This window comes from Zonotrichia leucophrys, chromosome 1A, assembly GCF_028769735.1.
Source record: "Zonotrichia leucophrys gambelii isolate GWCS_2022_RI chromosome 1A, RI_Zleu_2.0, whole genome shotgun sequence".
Lineage (NCBI taxonomy): Eukaryota > Metazoa > Chordata > Aves > Passeriformes > Passerellidae > Zonotrichia > Zonotrichia leucophrys.
The window spans coordinates 57,710,808-57,732,051 of record NC_088170.1 but is presented as its reverse complement, the minus strand read 5'-3'; the positions used below and the strand labels follow the sequence as shown (position 1 = coordinate 57,732,051).

Sequence of the window (21,244 nt, the reverse complement as noted above, 5' to 3'; positions counted from 1 at the left end):
TCACTGATAGTTTGAAAAATGCATCTTAGAACCTTAAGCTTATTCCTCTTGCAGGTTTTGTCCTTTTAAAGTCACGCTGCAATGAGGTAAAGTGATTAATGGATTTTCAGAACTTGAAATAGGCACTAAATTAATTTCTTTGACATTTCAGTAAGAAATCAACACCCACATGGAAACTGTACCCAGAGTCTTGCAATTTCTCTACTTATATGAACATCACTTGTAAGCAGGAAAAAAACAGGTAATGAAAGTACACATTACATATCAGCCAATCAACCATAAAAATACAAGAATTTGTCAGAGCCAGGAAATATTCTGCTTGAGATGTGAGAGAACAGAAGCTTTTCATTTGCAGTATATCATCTTTGAAGCTATATCCTGTTTTTACAGCAATGCAGAAGTCCCATTTACCTTAAGCCATCTGCTACATGTAGAGCTATCCTGTGCTGAAGTGTTCTAGTCAAACTTGCATTTTCCTGTTGAAGCAAACGATCAAGAGATCCTTTGAGAGCCAATTCCATCACCAGCATCCGGGGACGGATTGCAGCAGCCAGCAAAGACACCAGACTGGGGTGGTGGAGGTGACAAAGCACTGCAAGCTCCTGCAAATTGTAAAACCAGATGAAATAGCGCAAAAAGCATAATCTCTACATCTGAAGTAAACTGAGGAATATTTTGGAGGGAGGACTTGCAATTTACTTAAACTTTTAAAACTCTTTGCTAGGGCTGGTATTCCAAGAGCAGCAGTACAGAAAAAAGGCAGGATTCCTTACTTGTCTTAGGAGCCTGAGAGAAGTATGTTTATTGAAAATCTTTACAGCAACATCTTCACCACCATAGGATGCACGGTACACAGATCCAAAGCCACCATCACCTTTTGAACAATAACATGGAAGAGTACTATTAGGAAAGGGATAACAACCATTTCTCAAAAATAATAGCTGAAAGGGTTCAGTTTTAAAATATGATCCACATATTTTACTGTGTTAAGATTCATGATCAGTAAACTAAACACATAAAACCCAGTGTCCTAGTGCACAAATTAATGGAAAATTCAATACTCAATAACCTGAAATTCAGAATACTTTAAAATAATACATTTCTTCAGAAAATAAATATCTAAAATGCTTTTCATATGTTGCAGAACTGATTTAAATAGATTTGTTTACATAATCTCCATAAAAAACCCACACCCTACAAAATAATGCTTACCCAAGAGAAATTCAGGAGCTTCATCAAATTCCAGGTCATCATTGTTCAACATAATATTTCTAGGCAAATCAGCCAGTATCAGGTCAGGAGCAATCTGAGCAATTGGAATGGTCTGTCTTGGTTGATCTGGATTTACCAAAAGGTCACCTAAGAAAAACAAAAGAGAAAATTAAAAAGAAAGAAAAAGAAAGGTATCAGTGAAAAAGCACTGAAAGGCATGAGGACCTTTTAGAATGCATAAGATCAATGTACCTAAAATAAGATTAATATATGTGCTTATATATATACTTATATGTATATATATATATATGCATATGCCTGCACACAGACATACATACTAATTAAGTTTGCCATTCAAAATCTTGGCTCTTCCACGTTTAAGTATTTTCAAGGTTCTATATATGTACCTATCAAATGTGAAAAAAATGGCTACAACCTAACACTAACCAAGACTAATAATTTTCTGTCTGTAAAAAGAAAGAATGCTGTCAGTATGCAGAATGCCATACTGAATATTGTCTTTTAAATTACTGTGCTATGTGATCCAACCAAGAGATAAAATATTGGTTTTACTATCTACTGGATTCAGTTCCAAGATTGAAGCTGCATTATCAGTATTATGACAAAATTATTCTTTCCATTATTGCTATTTTTATGTAACTACACAGAGTAGATTCAATCTGTCTCATATAACATTCTTATATATACTAGACAGCTCTGACATAAAAAAACCCCAAGCTGCTTTTGACTTACACTGTATTTTTTTCTTACAGAAATGAAACATTTTAAAATAACATGAAATACCAAATGTTATAAAGGGGATGTTGCACAGTATTTGTGTAGATACAAGTGTACCTCTATATACCTCAATTGGCATAAATATATACCTTCTTCAGCCTTCCTAAGCAAGTCATCAAGTAGTATTTTTTGGTGTTCTTCACCATCTTGAAAGCTGTACAGAGCCCATTTCTTCAACAGTGTTTCCCCTTCACCACAAACATCAATTTCCAACAAACCTGGAAACCATTCTTCCATAAGAGAATCTATGTGATCCACAACTTGCCCCAAAAGGATGCACCCTTTAAGAAACAAAAAGAGGGGAATTACAGACCCAGTCTGCCATACTTCTAATTGCAAAGATAAACTCTACATTCCAAAGGCAGAAGCACAACAAACCAAAATGTCAAGCTGCAATCAAACTGGAGCAAAATTCAGGTTCAGGAATAATTAACCTTTTCTGCAAGAAGGTGCTGTGATTTTCAAAAAACTGTCTGGGTTGTTGTCAAATACTGCTGACTCCACTAGACAATAAGCCTCAGGAGACCAGTTCAAGTAGATGCCTTGTCTCCAGTACATTCTGTTAGGACGAAGAGCTCGCTCTAGAAAACACAAAATTAGATTAAAAGTCTGATCTCTAATATTAATGTCAATATAAAAATATTCAGAATATTCATGATACTTTGAATATATAACTATGATTGTAGGGTTATACTTACCCAATAACAAACAAAATAAAGGCTACAACTTTGCAGGCAGCAGAAAAACTAAATATATGTCAACTTGTGTTTGGTTCTAGGAGGCATTACAGAAATGCTTAGGTAGGTTGAGGTTCAAATACAGAGTATCTCAGGCAAAATAGGAAAAGAAGCTGTGATTTAAATTTTTCCTGTCACACACTCATGAAATAGCAGGATGCAACTGGAATTTGATGCTCAGAAAAAAACTCAAAATGCTAGGAAATCAGGCATTTACAAGTGATATTTGTAGAGTATTACCATATGAAAGCATGGAATTCTTGGGAAAAAAGAGAAGACATATCCCCTCTTTCTGATAAAAGCAAAGCTTTGAGACTTAAATAAAGAGAGAATTAATGAAGCTGAAGAAAAACAGTTTGTTTTTCTGTGTGGAAGACATATCCCTTATTGTATTCTTTGTGGAATCAAATAGCAGCAAACATAAGGATTTCCCCTATCCCTAGCATGTGAAAGAGAGAAATGGACCACTTAAAACCTTTATTTTCTTTTACACATAACTGCAAGATCAGGCACTATCTGATCCTGGATACTTCTAAGTTACAAAAATGACCACTGTCTTTTTCTTACAGTTGTGAAGTGTTCAGAATTTAGCTAAAGCAAAACAGTGTTGGGGACTAAAGCTTTAACATGCAGGTGTTGGCATTGAAGGCAAACTTGCACACTATTGCTTTTGAAGATAAAGATTTGTACCTCTTCCTGAGAGCATGTAAGGAGATATCTCAAGCAACCTGTTGATGAGCCTGGACCAAAATCCCATAGGAAAGTATGGCATCTCATAAAGCCTGATGATAATTTCAGAATTTTCACAGTGGGGAAGCTCTATAACAGGTCTGTGATCAGACAAGCTGAAAGAAGAAAAATATTAAGACAGTATTTGATGATGTAATATATCTGAGCTTATGACATATATTATGTATAATGTAAAATGCATGATTTATTAATGAGTGCATGATTCAGATGGTCAGGGAGCTACCAGATAGTGTGTTTGTTTATTATGCTTGCTTGTGTCAAAGTGAAGTTCTGACTGCAATTTAAACCCAACAGTGGCTCGCTAATGGATCGTTAGATATTTAACGCAAATATGAGAAAAAGCTGAGACATACATAAGGCAGGTAAGATATTCAGATAAAATCTTCCTATGCCAGGGCTTTGAAGGACATAAAAATCCTAATCAGTGCAGCCATGCTACACTCTCTCCACTAGGCACCACAAACATTACCAAACACATTAGGGAAATCTGTAACTGAGGCACAGAAACTGAGTTATTTGCTTCACATAAAACAAAAATACCACATTAAAAATCATGACACTTTTTTGTCACCACATTTAGTATGTACAATTTTTGAAGGAGGTAGTGCCTCTGAGTAACTTGTGAGTGGTTCTCACTTCATGCAAATAAGTTATGGAAATGTTTTGTTATCTTTTAAACTTCAATAAATATCTGTAATGCTGGCACAGTGCTCTGAAGCTAAATTATAACCTCCTTGTTGTAGTCTTGAAACATGGTAACTGTAAAAGAAGTGCTATCCTCATAAAGTGTTCTGTCATTTATAGTTTCCATTTACCCACCATGTTGATACATAAGCTTTATTTGCTACAAGATCAGTTTAACATATCTCTTCTGAAAGCATTTACTAATATACAAAGAGTCTGTCATGCTTTCATGTACCAAATGCTCTGATGATCAGTGAAACTAGTTAGCCTGATGGGAAGTTTCAATTTTGATCTATCTCTACAGCTGTCATTTGTGGGTTTTGCTCCTTGCTTACCTGCTTGGGATTAGCAGTTGGTCCTCTCCTAATGGCAAAGCAATCTGGAACTTTTCCAGAAGCTTAAAGTATTGTGACATATAGATTTTAGGGAATTTGCTCTTCTTCAAAAGGAATTTTTCCACATCTGAACGCTTCACAATTCCCTTAGGGTATTTAGAACAGCCTTCCACTTTCACCATCAGAATCTTTTAAAAAAAAGTGAAACAATTTCAGGTGTACATTCATAACTAGATGAAAGTTTCAGAGGTTAGAAAATATGAATATATATAATAAATTTTGAGAGTGTTTCTAGATCAACATTTCAATGATGGTCTCACTTAAGCAGTCAGACTGCTGCTCTCCCATTCCAACTTCATATCCACTCACTTGTCTCTGCCATCTGTACCTGGCATACAATTAAAATTCTTCCCCATTCTTACAGCCTTTAGCCCAAAGTTCCAGCTTTCATCCCAACCTGTGGCAACATATTGCAGGATTACCTTGCATCCATGGGGTTTTTCTATTCTACATGTATTCTTGTGTCTGTTGCAGTTTAAATGATATAGGACATTACAATGTAAGAACAGAGAAGCAACAATACAGTTGTCCAGAAAGCAACAGAAATAGAAAAGAACAACGTAAAAAAACGTGGTCCTTGAGAAAATTCTAGATTATGAAACAATAAAGAAATGGTGAAGAAGGAACATTGATGAGTTACAGTGATTTTAGACAGGGGAAAATGTACCATAAATGCATACACAAAGAGTGTTCAGTCTGACCTGTGCCATGATTTTACACAGCCACTTTGGATCTACGAAATACAGATCTCTCAGCTGAAGTGCTGGGTCTTGGAAATGAAGGAGAACACCTGCACAAAGAATACTGTAATTAGCAATGCATTGCACAAGATCAATATCAAGCAAAGTAAGCACTCCACTCTGGGCTGTTTTTATTATATGACTTGACATAAAGAATTTGAATAATAAATACAGTTTTATTGATGTCAGTATCTCAGAACAGTAGAGTGCAAGCACATCAAGTTCAGCTTTACCTTTATTTTCAGAATTTTTGTTAGATTTTTAATCTGACTTGCTTTTTTGCTATGATCTGTGTGGTTTATTATTTAATCTTATGAAGTCAGTACTGCATTGAGATAAACTGTTACATATGTTTCTCTAACCACAATTCTGAGTGATTGGAGCAATTGCATCTTTCTTCTGCAACTATGCTGCCTAACCAGCAGTAGAATGTTTTCAAGGAGGGGTAAAAGAGAGAAAGAGATATAAACTGTTACAGTGCTGATCCTTCACATCATGGAATTCCTTTCCCAATAATGTGGTTTAACAAACTGATGTTACCCAAGCTTAGACACCTCAGCTTACCATCGTGTGGCTACCTTGTGAAAAGACGTAAAATCATGTACAGATCTGTCAGCTGCAGACTTACAGCAAAATGTTAACAAACACACATAGAAGAGAATATTTTACCTGATTCATTCAGAAAGTGAATTGCATGAGGGAGTTCATTTTCATCCAGCTGTAGCTGGCCTTCTTGTACCAGTTCCAGCAAGCGCTTCTGATCAATTACAGGAAATTCCACTGGGACATTTTTACGTTCCAGCAAAATTCTCTTTTCCAGCTCCAGGTAGCTGTCAGGAATTAGCTGACCAACCACTGGCTGATCTCTTATCTGTAAAATTATGAATAATAATCTTAAATGTATTCATTTATTCATGTGAAATGAAGAAAATAAAACTAAGATATAAAGTGTATGTCCACTCAATAGAAGCAGAAAGGAACAAGAACACTCATTTATTGACTAACATGGCTTCTGAAAGGTAGATGTAATTATTCTTTCAGAATTATAATGTCTTCCTATAAATAACTACTCAGAGAAGAAAATATTTCCATATTACTTGTACACAAAAAAATAATAAATGAGGTCTCTCAGAAGATGTTATTTCAGAGAGAAACTTTTGTTCAAAGTAAAAGGGAAATATTCACTGTATGAGCAGATTATATCATACGTCTTCAGTTAATACAGAGCAATAGACAAAATAATAATAAAAACCTATACTTCTTGTAGTATGCAAATCTCTAGCCATGTATTTAGATAAATGGGTGGGAAGAGGGTAGTAGCTTGATTAAAAGTCTCCATTGCTGGCAGTCAGTGGACAAGAGAATTAGAATGAAATAAATTTAGCCACATGAGTGACACAAATGGGTGGGTGCCCTGTGCCTGTTTCCTGAGCTTCTGTTCCTTCCTGCAGACACCCTTTGGTATTTGGCAATCACTAGTACCCAGTCAGGTTTTCCTTTCTCCATGCGTGCTGATCTACCAACTTTTCTGAGGAAATGGGAAACAACTTTCCCAATATTTACAAACTGGCCTCATAACTGTAATTTTTCTCTCACCAATGTACTGTGATGTTTTTGATGTGTCAAAAATATAATTGGTACCTTGTGCAGATGAAATTAGCACCTTGTGTAATTTCAAAGACTCCGGAGTACTTGATGACAATGCTGAATATTAAACTAATGTGGTCTAATCTCTAAGCAGATTAGAGATTGAAGCCTTGTAACATTCCTTTCACAAATTACCTACATAATTTATGGTAATTACCTCCTTTCAGGCCATCTTACATCTGTGTAGAAGTTTAAACATCAGTTTAAGTCATAGTCTCAAGAGATGCAGACATTAAAGGAACAACATTTTTCCAAAAACAGAACTTCCCTGGGGTGTTCACTAAGTATGGTGAGACACAGAGCCACATAAAAACACCAGCTCAATTCATGCCTACTGGATGTATGAGAGGAGGAATTAACCCATTTCACTTGAGAGGGCACCTCCTTGCCATTTAGGACTGGTTAGCTGTTCCTTGCACTGTGGAATGAAGTTAGAGAGAATTTGGATATGGCTAAGCTGCTAATTCCTGAGAGAAACAAGAGAGGTGTGTACACTATAACTCATTTGTAGCACCACTGGTGTGAGGCCAGTTATAAATACATCATTTGCTCTACAAAATCTTCCAAGCAGTCATTTGAAAGAAATTTGGGTTCTGGTACAATTTATGAAGCTCTTGACCATTGATTTAAGTAGCACAGGACATCACCTTTTCTCTTTAATGTGCTATGACATAAACAAAAAATGAAAAATGTGTTGTTGCATAAATTAAAAAAAACAAGTACATTCTTTTGTTACAGACAAGATCCTGTCTTTCTACAAGTTCCATGCCTGGCCAGGTCTCTTCATTCCCACTCAGGGCTTCATGTTGTGGCTAAGGATAGAGCAGGGAATGAATTGGGATGACTCTGGAGACAGAATTACAAGTGCAGATATTCCAGTCTAGGAGGATCACTCAGTCCACAGGATCTTCCTTTCCTGCTTTAATTCACTTTCCTCTTTATAAAAACAGTTTCACGCTATGTAAACTAAAATCAGTAAATGAGAAATCAGTTGGTTTTCACAAACCCCAACATCCTATTTCCTGTCCCCTGAAATCTTGCAATACTTACTGTAATTACATGATGCTGCCCAAGAAATCAAGGTTTTAATTAAAATTCTTTGTAAGACAAAGATGGCTTGTTTTTCATTGAATACTTGATTTATGGCCGTAGTGCTTGAAAACAGAACTTGGCTGGTATTTTACTAAGTTGAATTTTTGGGAAGAAAATCTAATTAAAACAAACCTGGTGAATTTCCTTCATTATTTTGCTGTGCTATTATTTTATAGAAGGCAAGATGACTTTGGTATCACACAGTCATTTATTTAATTATGCATTAATATTCAAAAATGCATTCACTTAAGTAAAACAAGGATGTTTTCAACAACAGTATGTATCTCACCTTGAAGTGAAGACTCTCCTTTATGATGATTTTCCTAAGTCTGATGATGGAATCAGATTCTTCTGTGGCATTGACAAAGTGGTAATCCTGGATTGCTGGGAAGCCCCGCTTGTTCAGCAGCTCTCTGGTGATTTTACTCATGCAGACCTTACGTTGCATTTCATCAGAAACATCCAGATGAGTGCCAACAAGAATCACAGGGGATGTTGATGCTCGAGCCTGATAGTGAGATCCATGCTATTTATTAACTCAACAGCAAAGGTTGATTTTTAGAGTTTTATATTCACATAAAATGTGAGCAATTTAGTCAAACATTCAGAGAGCTATTTCAAAAGAGAAATATTAAAAAATTAGCTTGTTCCAAAAGGAAGGAGTGTACATCTGTATTTCATTCTTTGCAGATTAACACTGTTGGCAGTAAAATAGAGGGACTCAAAATGGAATAGAAAGAAATGGTATTTTGCTAGCTGTCTTTGGAACAGGGCAGCAGGGAAACATCAGCAGGTACTGCACAGCAAAGGAGAGCACATCAGAAGTGATTTTCATCAACACTAAACTGACTGCTGTGTCCTGTATCACTGCCCAAGGTGAAAAGAGTGGAAAAGACAAGTTCATTAACAGGAACAGTAAAGAAACTCTTTATGTGAGTGTATTGCCCAGTCATGGCTAAGCATCCTATAAAAGAAAAGACAAGTAATGCTCACTCACCATGGAATGGCTCCAAAAATGGAGACAAACACTTATAAAAAAATGACAAATACATGGCAGGTTCTCAGGTCAATCTGCTACCATAGTTCTGGATTAATTCCTATTAATAATAGGATACTAAGCATACACTTAATAGCATGGTTTCAGACCTGTATCTATGAGTTTTAAATTAGTCTAATTCTGATTTCCCCAAAGTTTATAATGGTGTAAAAGAAAAATGAAGTTTAACTCATTATTTCTTTAATACTATTCCTTTCTTATTTTTATCAGTAAATTTAAAATATTTCCAGAATATGCAAACTATTCTTTTGCTAATCACTTCGTACATTTTAAGTCCAAAATGGTGCTGATCATGTCTTTTTATGTCTAAAATTACTGTCATATCCAATACACGATGTATTTCAGCTCTTGTTTAATATTACTGTTCTTACTTTTTGAACTATTTTTTTTCTTCTTCCCCTATATAAATATTTATGGTTAATGTGCCGTTCACCTACAGCTCCCTGGAAAGGAGAATTCCATTCTTTAAGTCTTACCTTGATGTTAAAAAGCCATGGCTTCATAGCATCCACCTCTGCTTGTCCTTTGCTGAGATCATAAACAGCAAGATACAAAGCCCTCTGGGTCATGAAATGAGGATGGGTACTGTAGAACTCCTCTTGTCCTAATGATCAAAAATTTCCATTGTTTAGTACTTCCTTGACTGAACATCTGCAGGTCACAAAAAGGCAGAGGAACACATGTCCCCAGACCACGAGTTCAGAAGTGAAATTAATGTTTGCAGAACTTTATATAAATTGACAGGAAACCATAAAAACTACAAATTTTAGGAAGGCACTCTGTGGTAGCTCACAGATTGAAGTGTAATGTTTAAACACACTGGTTTTATATCAATGTAAGATTTAACTGGATAAACATGGTTGCTGCGTGGACAACTTAAAAGGTTGTGATTCTTTTAAAACCTCAACACTGAATTTCTCCCTCACTCTTTCCTTTCCCTTTACTTTCTTCCTTTCCTTTCTCCTATACTTTCAGCAACTTCACATAATAAAGCACTGAAAATTACAACTAAAGCTGGACATCCAGCTTGAATGGCACTGATCTGTGCTTATGCATTGTGATAGACCTTTATAGATAGATAGTATTTAAATGATGACAGACATCTGTTTAAAAATAACTTTTCTATAGCCTCAAACATCCCTGGATTGTAGAAGTACTTCTTTACTCCCCCAAACTTAGAAAGGTTTCCAGAAACACAAGGCTCAAAAACTCATCCTAAGTGCTTTGTTGTCTGTGACCTTGCAAACTTGTGATATTGCAGAGCCTACAGAGACCTGGACTACAAAATGGAGAAACAGTTTAATGAAAGATTCCTCTGGTGATTCCAAGCAGTTTCTTACTATTCTGAAATGATTATTCTAAGTATTATAGTTGAAATGAGTGGTCAAACAACATTTGGCGATAAGAAATTCCTGAGGCTTTATATTAAATTTGAGGGATTAGCTGCTAATTTACAGAATCCTCTAATTTATAAGTGGTCATTGGACTTTGGGTGTACGTTTGTGATTCTAATGTCCCCAGTCTGAATCACCACAGGCTGACTCTAAGAATAATTAATGCATTAAAATGTTAGAAAAGACAATAGGAAAGGAAAATAAACTCAGGAAATACCTCCAAAGTCCCACACATTTAATATAAGCTCCTTCTTCATTTTGCCTTTCCCTTGAATGATCCAGTCTTTCACATCAATGCCTACTGTAGCTTTTGGAGAGCCCAGTTCTGTTCGTTTGCTTCTCATGAGCTGTTGCAGCAGGGTGGTTTTCCCACTGCCAGTGTTCCCAACAATCATGAGCTTCATTCTGTTGTAAGGCACTGCCTTCTTCAGTCGCTGCTGAAGAAATCTGGTAGAAAAAGTTTGCAAACTCACAGAAGTGTATAACAAAGAAAAAGATGAACAGAACTCAAGAACAAAGAAAAATCTAGAACCATACAATTTTCTTCACATTTTTAGTATCTGTTTGATATTACTGTTCTTTTAACTGTCTACTCTAATTTCTGATTTGAAAGCTAAAGTTTAATTCAGAATATGTCTTTTTTTGCTTTGTAATTATCCCAAAATTGTGCTCTGTGCAGTGCACAGAGGAACTGGAGAACACAATAAACATATTACAAATAATTGGTAAGCATCACGTATTGCACAGTTTGTGGAAGCATCAAATTCAAGAGGTAATAATAGTATAGTCTAAACCACTCTGTTATCTGTGTGTGTTGTTATCATAACCTCCCACACAACAGCAGGCTGGATTTCATATGAAAAACCAGCATGTCTTTACAAACCAGCATGGAATTTCCTCAGTGCTTACTGCAAATCCCAAGAAAGCAAACCAGGAATATTCAAGAACAACAGGGCAACAAACCTGATAATGTCTCTGGCTTTGCATCCCACATGCTTGAAGTCTAAATTAAGATGGAGTCCTTCCAAAGGAAGATCCCAGACTTTGGACAGTCTTCCCATTTCATCAGGAAAGAATCTCAAATCAGGATTATGACTTACATCCAGAGAAGTCAAGTTCTCTAGGAAGCCAATCTGAGGAGGAATCTAAATAAAAGAACATTTAATGGGCAATTAAATAAAAAAATTTAGGAACATGAATACATTAATTATTTAACAGAGCTAGGTATTATTTTTACTGCTGTAGTTCATTTCTTGTAATAAACAGGCCTAATATCTCACAGTAAGAGAGAAAAGACCTTATAAGTAATTCAGTATACAAACTGAGTATATGACACATTCCAGGCAGAAAAGCTGAATAGCATATAGCAATTTTCCTTCACAGAGGAAGGAAATATTTGCACTTACATAACACTTCACTAACACAATGCAATTGTATGAGAGGTGACACGAAAATCAAATTAACATTGAAAAACTGCATTTAACTGAAAAGCAATTAAATTTTCTTGAAGCAGAATCTTACACTTTACCTCCTTTAACTTGTTGTGGGAGAGGTGTAGCTTTTCTAGCCTAGACCATGCACATGCCTTTTCACTCAAGTCCAAGACATCTATTTGATTATGATTAAATAACAGCTCCCTTAAATTTAGTGATTTCCAGTGCATCGGTCCAGGCAGGCTTGTGATCTTGTTTTGGCTTAAATCTACTGATCTCAAACTAAAAGCATGAAAATAAAAAAGAGAGAAGTTAGCAAATGAAAAAAATAAAACCCAGATTAGTTGAAACCAAAGCTATATTAATTTTTAATAAACAAGTGGATTAGCTATCAGAAGAGATGGTTTTCTGACTGAAATCCAAATAAAGTAGATATAATTGTATGCAAATACATGTATGTGCAGAAATGACATAGTTCACCTAGACCTATTGGACAAGTTTATGTTGCTATGAAACATGAAGCACACAAAATTGCATGCAACACCTTCCTGATTTGTTTGAGCTGTGAGATGTAGAACCTGAAAACTGCATTTTTTCAACACATCCATTAAATCTGCAGCAATGAATGTCAGCATGCTGAAATTGTGCAATATCATGGTAATTTCATTAATATAAATTCCCATTCTGTGGATCTGCTCTCTCTATGGTGCCATCAGCACTCTCATCTCCCCACACCTATTGGATCACCCCTTCCAAGCACTCCCTCCACAATCTCATTCTAGTGATCTGTTAAGGTCAGCAACTTTTATAAAAAAAGCAAAAGTCCAATTTTCACATAAGCAATGCTTTGAACGTATGGCAAAATAAATGTCACATGTTTCTTTACCACAACTCCTCCTGGAGGAAGTGTTTTTCTTTGAGAATAAGTATCTCATGTTATTTAGGAAGTGAAAAACTAATCTCAGTAGTCTTGTGCAAAAGTCTGCAGAACTAAAAAAATTGCTGATATATTTTTATTGTTGGTTCCAAGGAAATATGAGAATTCTATTACTCTCAATTAAAGAATTGTCAGCTTCAGCTGTCAAGGAATATATTTTCAACAACAGCAATTTGAATCTGAGGAACAGAATTTTTCAGAATCATGAAGAAAATGTGACTAATTTGTCTTCAGTTTAAAAGCTACCAAGTTCTGGATTTACCGAATGAGGATTCCCTGAAAATCAGTAAACCATGCAAAACAATTTTGTCATCAGATTTTCTTTATCAAGAACTTGACATTAACATCAATGAATAAAAGAGTAACTTACTGTGGTAGAAGAAGAATAGCTTCTGGAACATTAATAAAACAATTCTGGGATAATTTTAAACTTGTTATGCTGGATGACAAGTCAGGTATCTTTTCTAGAGAGAAAAAGGGGTTAATCCTATGATTCTGAGAATGGTTTAAATTATTTTAAAGACTGGAGTTTACACAGACTAAAAGGTCAGTCTATCATTTTCATACAAAGGTATCACCTACCAAAGGCAGAGTTCAAATCCTTTTTCTTAAAGCTTATTAAAAACTAAAGTCCCAAAATTAATTAACATATCATCTTTTAACAAATTATACATTGTTATCCTTCATCTCCTGGTGGCATTAAACACCAAAATAATCTTACTTGCAGTACTTTACTGTACTGCAAGTACAAAACTGAACACAGGATTTGAGGTGTGGCCTCACCAGCGCTGAGCACAGAGGGACAATCCCTGCCCTGGTTCTGAGGGTCACACTGCTGTTTACACAAACCAGGATGCATCTATATATTACAGTACAGTATTAAACTTGCATTAGTACTAGATTTGCAAGCTAAATCTCAATGATTTTCTCTTCCTTGAACCTTCCTCAGCAGTGTGTACAATCTCAAGTGCATTCAGCAATTTTTACAGCATCCACTCCAAACGCAGGAACAAGAGGAGTTGGGTGAGTCAGATCAAATGACTGGAAGCATGCTCTAGGCTTCAGTGATCACAAGCTGATGCTTAGGAAACTCTATAAACAAGGACTAGTATTTGTTTTACTCTTTTCTGTCCTTCCAAGACTCCAAATGTTGATGGGCAGAGGAATTTTGTGACTTGGAATAATTTCTAGAAGGTGAACCCTATTTTAACAGATACTTACCAAGAACATTCATCCTGGCATTGAACTGCTCCAGTTTTGTACAGCCCATGAAGACATTCTCAGCAAGGGATGAAATACTGTTCTTACTAATGTTTAAAATTTTCAGGTCTTTCAAGCATAGGGGTGAACATAAGCATGAAATCTTGTTTCTGTGGGAACAACAAGAAAAAACAATCCATTTAGAAACTATTAGGTAAAAGGTGAAAGTAGTGTTGATCTGACAAAATCATCCTTACACCAGTAAAGCAAAAAGAAGACTTTATATAGATAAAGACTAACCAGTCAGCAAAACCACTAGAACATGTGTCAGCATGGAATAACATGACTGGTATTAAAATCAGTTTAATTAATTTGGAGATCAAGTGTCAAAATGTATTGCAAGGTTTAATTTTCTGATTACATACTGGAGCTCAATCCCATGCAAAGAGGACTGCTGCATTTGTGAGAGGTTCTGTGTACTAAAAGTATCTGCTTGCAATATTACAGAATACTAACAACCTACAAAATTAAAAAAAACTTCCTGTATGGAATGCAATTCAGGATGAGTACATAATTTTACACAATGTAGTCTAGGGAGAAAAACACTAGAAAGAGGAAGCGAAAGATCCCGAAAATACAGAGATAAAAGATCCATCCACTGTTATGCCAGGGTAGTATTACTAACAAAGTTCACCATCTGATTTAGCATGAACTGTAGGAAATGAATGAGACAGCCTCTGCAGTTTACAGAGCTATCACCAATCGCATTCTTAAGAATTCCACATGGGTATGAATTACCTCACTAAGAAATATGATAATAAGTGCTGGCAAACAAAAAGCTACATGTTTTAACCTGTTTCTGTGGCTTAAAACATATCCATACCAATACCTAAAATTACATTACTACTACGACTTCCAGAAAAGCTTTTATGCATATGAAATACCGTGGAAACTGTACTGTGTATACAGAAAACCTAATTGAATATGTCAGACTACACAGCCCTGTGGATTAATGGGGTGGAGCAGAAAGAAACTGAACTACAACTTATTTAGTATGGTAATGGAACAGCAATGCTGTTTCATCAGATTCCAACAGAATCTAGATTCCAACAAGGTCCAAAGTCATTCCCATACCTTGTACTTTGCAATCCAACTACAGAAACTGTAGCAATTTACACATTTGGAAGACAATGGCAGTGCTCCACCGGTGACTAAACAATCCTTTCTTTACATGGTATAAAGAGTCATCATTATGCATGACAAACCTATTATTTCCTATTATGTTTATTATGCTGCAGTCCATTTACTCATGCTACTCACCCTTCCAGCGAGAGCTGTTCCAGATTTTCAGCAACACTTGTAAGAAATTCAGGAGTGCACACCAGCTGATTGTATGAAAGGTTGAGTTGCTTTAGAGTTGGACATCTGAGGTTGGGATCCAGAGCAAAGGAAGGGCCGATGTCATTTCGTGAGATGTCGAGGTTTGAGATACAATTCATCCTCAGTAAGTACGGCGGGAAAGCCGTGAATCGGTTACTGTGCAAGTCCAGGTAAGTCAGGCATTTCAAGTTCTGAAAGAAAAGGATCATTTGTTTGAAAAAAGTTAAAAGAAAAGATGAATTTATATGTTTGCAATTGAGTTATATTTTTATACAAATGATTCATTTATTTATATTTATCTCACTATGTAAAAGTAGGAGAAAATAGCGATCATACCAAAGTAACCTATAATATTTCTACAAAAAAATAAAGTATAGAGCATTATTCAAAAACAATTAGCTCCATTTATTAAATTTAAGATATTAATTGCCTGCAGTTCCATTGCCATTATTATGCTACTCAGTATCACACATCTTAAAGCAGTTCTCTGCAGTAAATTACTTTAAACAATCCCATGAAAACACTTTTTTTCCTAATGAAGATGAATCCACTGAATGAAAGTTGAGTAAATGTAGGAGTCATGTTCTTGAGTAATATTGCTATGGATACATTATTACAATATATATGGATTACATTATTAGATATCAACACTTTATTTTAACTAATTTCAACTAGTGTTACATAAAATTATGCAGAATTACTTCACACAGTTGTTCTGGAATGTTTATAAGAGCATTTTGGTGGAGCTCCAGTTTCTCAAGGTGTTCCAGATGACTTATTAAGCAGCTGTTCTGGCTGATGGCATCAATGTTCTCCAGCTCATTTGATGAAAGATCTAGTGATTTAATATACTCTTTCTCTGAGATCAATGAAGAAAGACTGTCTGATGATCTCATATGTGATGACAATTTTGAGATGCCTTCTATTAAAACAAAAATGTGAAAATACCATTATTTAATTTATCACTATCACTTAGGTAAAATTACAATCATTTAGCTTGGGATCTAAAGATGCAGAAGAGAGTGAATGTTTGGATATTGGTTAACATTCAGATCCATGAAGAATTCTATTAAGACACAGAAATTTATAAGACAGTAGGGAAGGGGAAGAAGTGGATGTTAATGCACTGCACAACAGAAGGAGCTTTTGAAAGTTAATAAGGGCACTCATTAAATTTTATTGCCTACATAAATTATTTGTGGAGTCCAAGAAATAAAAATCTCTATATATGCATCATTTGTACTTTACTGTAGTATTTCCAAAATGTATCCTCCTCCTAAACAAATACATAATGTGTCTCAATCTTTGCATGCTATGCTTGTGAAAGCATTAAGACTGCAAAATCTGTTATATAATTGTACAGTTTACTTACTGGGGGATTCATCTGAGAGCAAGAATTTTCGTCTTTGTTTCATTAATGGTTCATAATCTGAGCCAGGTCCCTGCAAAATCCAAGAGAAAAAGCATTTAGGAACATATAAATGTTCTGAAACCATCCAAATTCAATAAAACTCTTTTTATTGTGATTTCTTTTTATCAGAGCTTATAGGGAGAACACAAAAAAACCATACACTTGAACTCAAAATAACAACAGGTCACATCTTTAAAAAATATATTTATCCATGAAATATGAAAGGATGGTAGATTTAAAGTGCAATGGAAGTCGTGCATTTCTGGCAACCCAGAATGACTTTCACTAGGGTGCAGTAATAGAATGGAGCAGAGTATGACAGAACATAACTTTCTCTAGGAAAGCCAGTCCCTCCAGTTTCCCTTTACAGACAATGGAAAGAGACAAGGTCCTTCCAAATGAACCTGACCTCTATTCCACCAATTTGTCCTCTTATGTCTCCTTAGAGAATCAGTGTCTCTCTATTGATCATTACTGAAGATCAGCTTCACTAAGGGGAAGTTAACTTTTTGTGACTGGGCCCATGATCTTTGTATTTCCATTTGAACACCACACTGGAAATCTGAACACTTCAAAAGGGTGTCTACTCATTAATGATCATAAATTTTTGCTGACAAACTCATCCACACAGTGCACCACAGCAGAAGGAAACACTGAATGGCAACAGTGAGACAAAGCCCATATGGTTACATGACCTTTCCTACCACTTGATTATTAACAATTTTGGGGCAGGCTATGTAGATGGACTTAAAAACCTGGAATGAGCAGGGATCTGACTTACCACAGAGTAGGAATGTCGCATCAAAGTAGGAGAACCTCTCTGACATGCCATTTCCCTACAATATAAATCAGCAACTGCAATGGAATTGGACTTCTTTTTTGTAAAAAGTAAGCCTTCACTTCCTTGAACACAAGAACAGAAATAGGTAAGAAAATGTATTTAAAGATGAGGCTCAGAATTCAACTGTACTATAGTTCTGACATACAAAGAAGAGATGCATTTCAAAATCATCAATACTGGCAGGATCTCACTGGCCAATTCTGTGTGCAACAGGCCAAGAAAGTTGTCTGTGTGTTTTAGAGCAGAGGGGCCAGACTCACTTGACATTCTTCAAGTAAGACCGGCAGGTGATTGCAGGACCTGCACTGATAATTTATGATACAAAATTTCCATTGGGTTGGGTTTATTATGCATGTTTCATAGCACATGTTTCTGCTACTTCAGTGTAAATAACTTTTTAAATTGAAAAGAGTTGTATTTCAATAGATAAATTTGCACTCCCACTTTTATTGAGAATGAAACATCAAATGCCACTCAGGATTTGGTGATTCAGGAGACATTTGGTGTCATTATCTGGAGATATTTCATTGTTCCTCTTCTCAAAGCTACTTTTAAAACTCCCAAAGCTACTTTTAAAACTCCTGCATTTTTTTATGACAACAACTTTTCTACATGGGACAACAAATAAACCTACAGAAATTAAAAGTGGTGCTGAATGATATAAGGACAAGAACAAAGCTGAATAAAAAACTTCCTTAGGATTCTCTGATTCCAAAACTCAAATTCTTCATCTGTGTTGATTTTAAGTAACCAGCTGTTCTAAAACAAGTGTAACATTTGAACAACAAAAAGATACATTAAAATTTAAGGCTACTTTCTTTGGTTGCTGGTATAGATACAAATGCTGTCTTTCTGTAAGTTAAAGGCATTCAAATGTCCTGGTTACAAAGAATGGTGTTGGGCTGAACATAAACCTGTCATTTACACTTTCAGATCAATTAGTTATCTTTGGGATAGGGCTTGTTTCAGCTACTTTATTTGTTAATAACATACACCTCTATAGCAGATCGGTTGTATGAACCGATTTCTAGATCACAATTCGTGACTGACTTCATGATGAGACAAACTGGGCTCTTGAAGTTCTTGCTTTTTGTCATAGACTATAAAGGCAGCTCAGAAAAAGACAGAAAAAGTCACAATCAAATTTCAGTTGCAAGAATCTTACACTCTCTCTTTCTATAAGAAACTGAATGCATGACAAACTAATTCTAAATGTATAACTGTAAAATTCTTCAAGGTCTTAGTTTTGTGCATGAAGCACATACTCACCACAAACTATTTTCCAATGTTACCTCAAACAAAACTTTAGATAGAAGTTTTTTTCTTCATGGGAGATGTTAAATCTCAAATACAACTAAATAACTGATTTATGGCTATAGTCTAGCCCTAGTACATTAGATTTGGATTATAAAAAGCAAAAAAGAAAATAAAAACAATTACCTTCACTATCAATATCATCACTCAAAGGAAAAATACTGTCTACTAACGGGTCAGGTATGAAATTCCAGTCATAGTTTCTGTCCACTCCATCTTCAGACAAGTTTGGATCAGAGGAGGCTCTTGATCTATCCTCTGAAATATTCTTCATCTGGAATTTGAGCACCATCCTTGCCAGGGCAGAACCTGCATCTATATGTACAAGAAATGGAAAAGATAAAATAATCTCCAAGAAATCCAAGTAGCTTCAAAAAAGAACAAAAATAACTTGATTTGCTTTCAAGTTTTGCCAAACTTTTCATAGCAAGCTGAATGCTATGAAGAGATTCTCAACTGAAAATTTTCAGCCAAAACACATTCATAGTATCATCAGAAGATATTGACATATTTTCTATATTTACAGCAATTTCTACATATACTCACTCTGTTTTCTTGTTTGAGTAAGTTTATCTGGGAACAAAGGAATGAGCCAGGAAGGCTCTAATCTGCCAAAACCAAATCCTCCAAGACAAATACTGCTGTTGGTGACATCAAGGCTAAGTTTCTTTAAGAGCAAGCTGATGATTTGGCTGTCTCCTCTCTTTATACTGATGGTCAAAGCACTCCGAATGTCCTGCTCTCGAGCACCACTGGCCAGTAACAATTCCACCAATTTAGGATTACTTCCTTTCTCACAAACCTAATAGAGAAAAGCAAATAAAACAAACCAAGCATATGAAGCATTCAAGTAACAGCTCAGACTGCATTAAGATGCTTGTCTCAAATTCAGAGTGACTTTATTTTAAAGATTGTGTCTCTTTCTCAATTATGCAATTCCTTACTCCTTTGAGCATATGCCTGCCTAAGGTGCCTGAGTACCAATTATAACTTTCATGAAGGTTTTGCCCAAATGTATCAGATGCTTTAGATCTGCAATTGTAATTCTTGTCATGAGTGCACACAATTTTCAGGCAGAAATGAATGGTAATTTATCTAGTTTGGTTATTGCATGTGGCTTATTGCAACTTCATTTATTTATGTGTTTAGTGGAAAATAGACACTTAGGGGTTATCATCAGGATATTTAATGAACAGGCAACAATAGTGAGTCTCATCAAGCCTTGTCTAATGACTCTGAGCTCAGCTCTGCTGGCTTTAACTACCTGAAAGGAGGGTGCAGCCAGGTACAGATCAGCCACTTCCCCCGGGCAGCCAGTGACAGGACAAGAGGACATGGCCTCAAGCTGCTCCAGGGCTGCTCAGGCTGGACATCAGGAAGAATTTCACTGACAGGGTGGTTAAGCATTGACACCCTAACTGGTGGAGTCCCCATCCCTGGAAGTGTCCAAGAAACAACTGGATGTAGCATTTAGTGCTCTGGCTTAGTGGACAAGGTGGTTTCAGCCAAAATTTGGACTTCACTATCATGGAGGTCTTTTCCAACCTTTATGTTTCTATGGTTCAGTCAGCTCCTCCCAAACTCCAAGTCTGCATTGCTACACAGACCAGTGTTAATGGTGAATATTAAAAACATTTTCTAGAAATATTTTCAGTTACATCAATAAGTGCCCTGTGGTTTCCTACACTGATTTGCCTACCTCACACTCTATGAAGGGATGGCAGGTCCAAACCCAGCTGTGCTTCATCACCCACAAAGTTCTACTTCCTAATTCCCTCCAGGCAGAATAGGTGGGGTTCTCTCAGACTATTTAAAACTTCGACACTGAACCAAAATAAAGAAGTGCTTATGCAAATCACTTAAAAAATTAAATTTAAAGGTGGCCACAGTTAGCAAGAAGCACTGGTGAGCATGTGGGAGCAGCATCTCTGTTCTCTGTGCTCAGCCAAATAAATATTTACACAACAACAGAAAGGAACCCAAAAGCACGAACTTGTAAGCAATAAAATTGTATATATATTTCCATGTATTACCTGATAGATCAAAGAGTTTGTCTTTGTCTTCTTATTAACATCAGCTCCCAGTAAAAGTAAACATTCAGCCATAATACTATTGTACTCCATACATGCTTTTTCCAGCATTGTATTTTTTAACTCATCATTTTCAGCCATTTTAGCAAAACATCTACAACACAGGCTTTGAAACTGAATGGAAAAACAAAA

At 35.8% G+C, this 21,244-nt stretch overlaps 1 protein-coding gene across 4 annotated transcripts in view; it reads right to left on the bottom strand.

Annotated features, from left to right (window-relative positions):
- LRRK2 (leucine rich repeat kinase 2) overlaps positions 1–21,244 on the bottom strand; it is a 62,099-nt gene that overhangs the window by 14,683 nt on the left and 26,172 nt on the right. For 3 of the 4 annotated variants that reach the window (XM_064702821.1, XM_064702819.1, XM_064702822.1), the window contains 23 exons: positions 21,056–21,226; positions 19,569–19,824; positions 19,149–19,337; positions 17,649–17,770; positions 16,829–16,898; positions 16,158–16,378; positions 15,397–15,647; positions 14,098–14,246; positions 13,247–13,340; positions 12,035–12,221; positions 11,470–11,651; positions 10,724–10,953; positions 9,589–9,716; positions 8,345–8,563; positions 5,986–6,187; positions 5,278–5,366; positions 4,517–4,704; positions 3,438–3,592; positions 2,445–2,591; positions 2,100–2,291; positions 1,213–1,359; positions 774–874; positions 412–602 (listed from right to left, as the gene is read on the bottom strand). In XM_064702821.1, coding sequence (XP_064558891.1) covers positions 412–602; positions 774–874; positions 1,213–1,359; positions 2,100–2,291; positions 2,445–2,591; positions 3,438–3,592; positions 4,517–4,704; positions 5,278–5,366; positions 5,986–6,187; positions 8,345–8,563; positions 9,589–9,716; positions 10,724–10,953; positions 11,470–11,651; positions 12,035–12,221; positions 13,247–13,340; positions 14,098–14,246; positions 15,397–15,647; positions 16,158–16,378; positions 16,829–16,898; positions 17,649–17,770; positions 19,149–19,337; positions 19,569–19,824; positions 21,056–21,226 — 3,881 coding nt within the window. The remainder of the gene's footprint in view (positions 1–411; positions 603–773; positions 875–1,212; positions 1,360–2,099; positions 2,292–2,444; positions 2,592–3,437; positions 3,593–4,516; positions 4,705–5,277; positions 5,367–5,985; positions 6,188–8,344; positions 8,564–9,588; positions 9,717–10,723; positions 10,954–11,469; positions 11,652–12,034; positions 12,222–13,246; positions 13,341–14,097; positions 14,247–15,396; positions 15,648–16,157; positions 16,379–16,828; positions 16,899–17,648; positions 17,771–19,148; positions 19,338–19,568; positions 19,825–21,055; positions 21,227–21,244) is intronic. The other variant, XM_064702820.1, reaches the window with a different exon arrangement.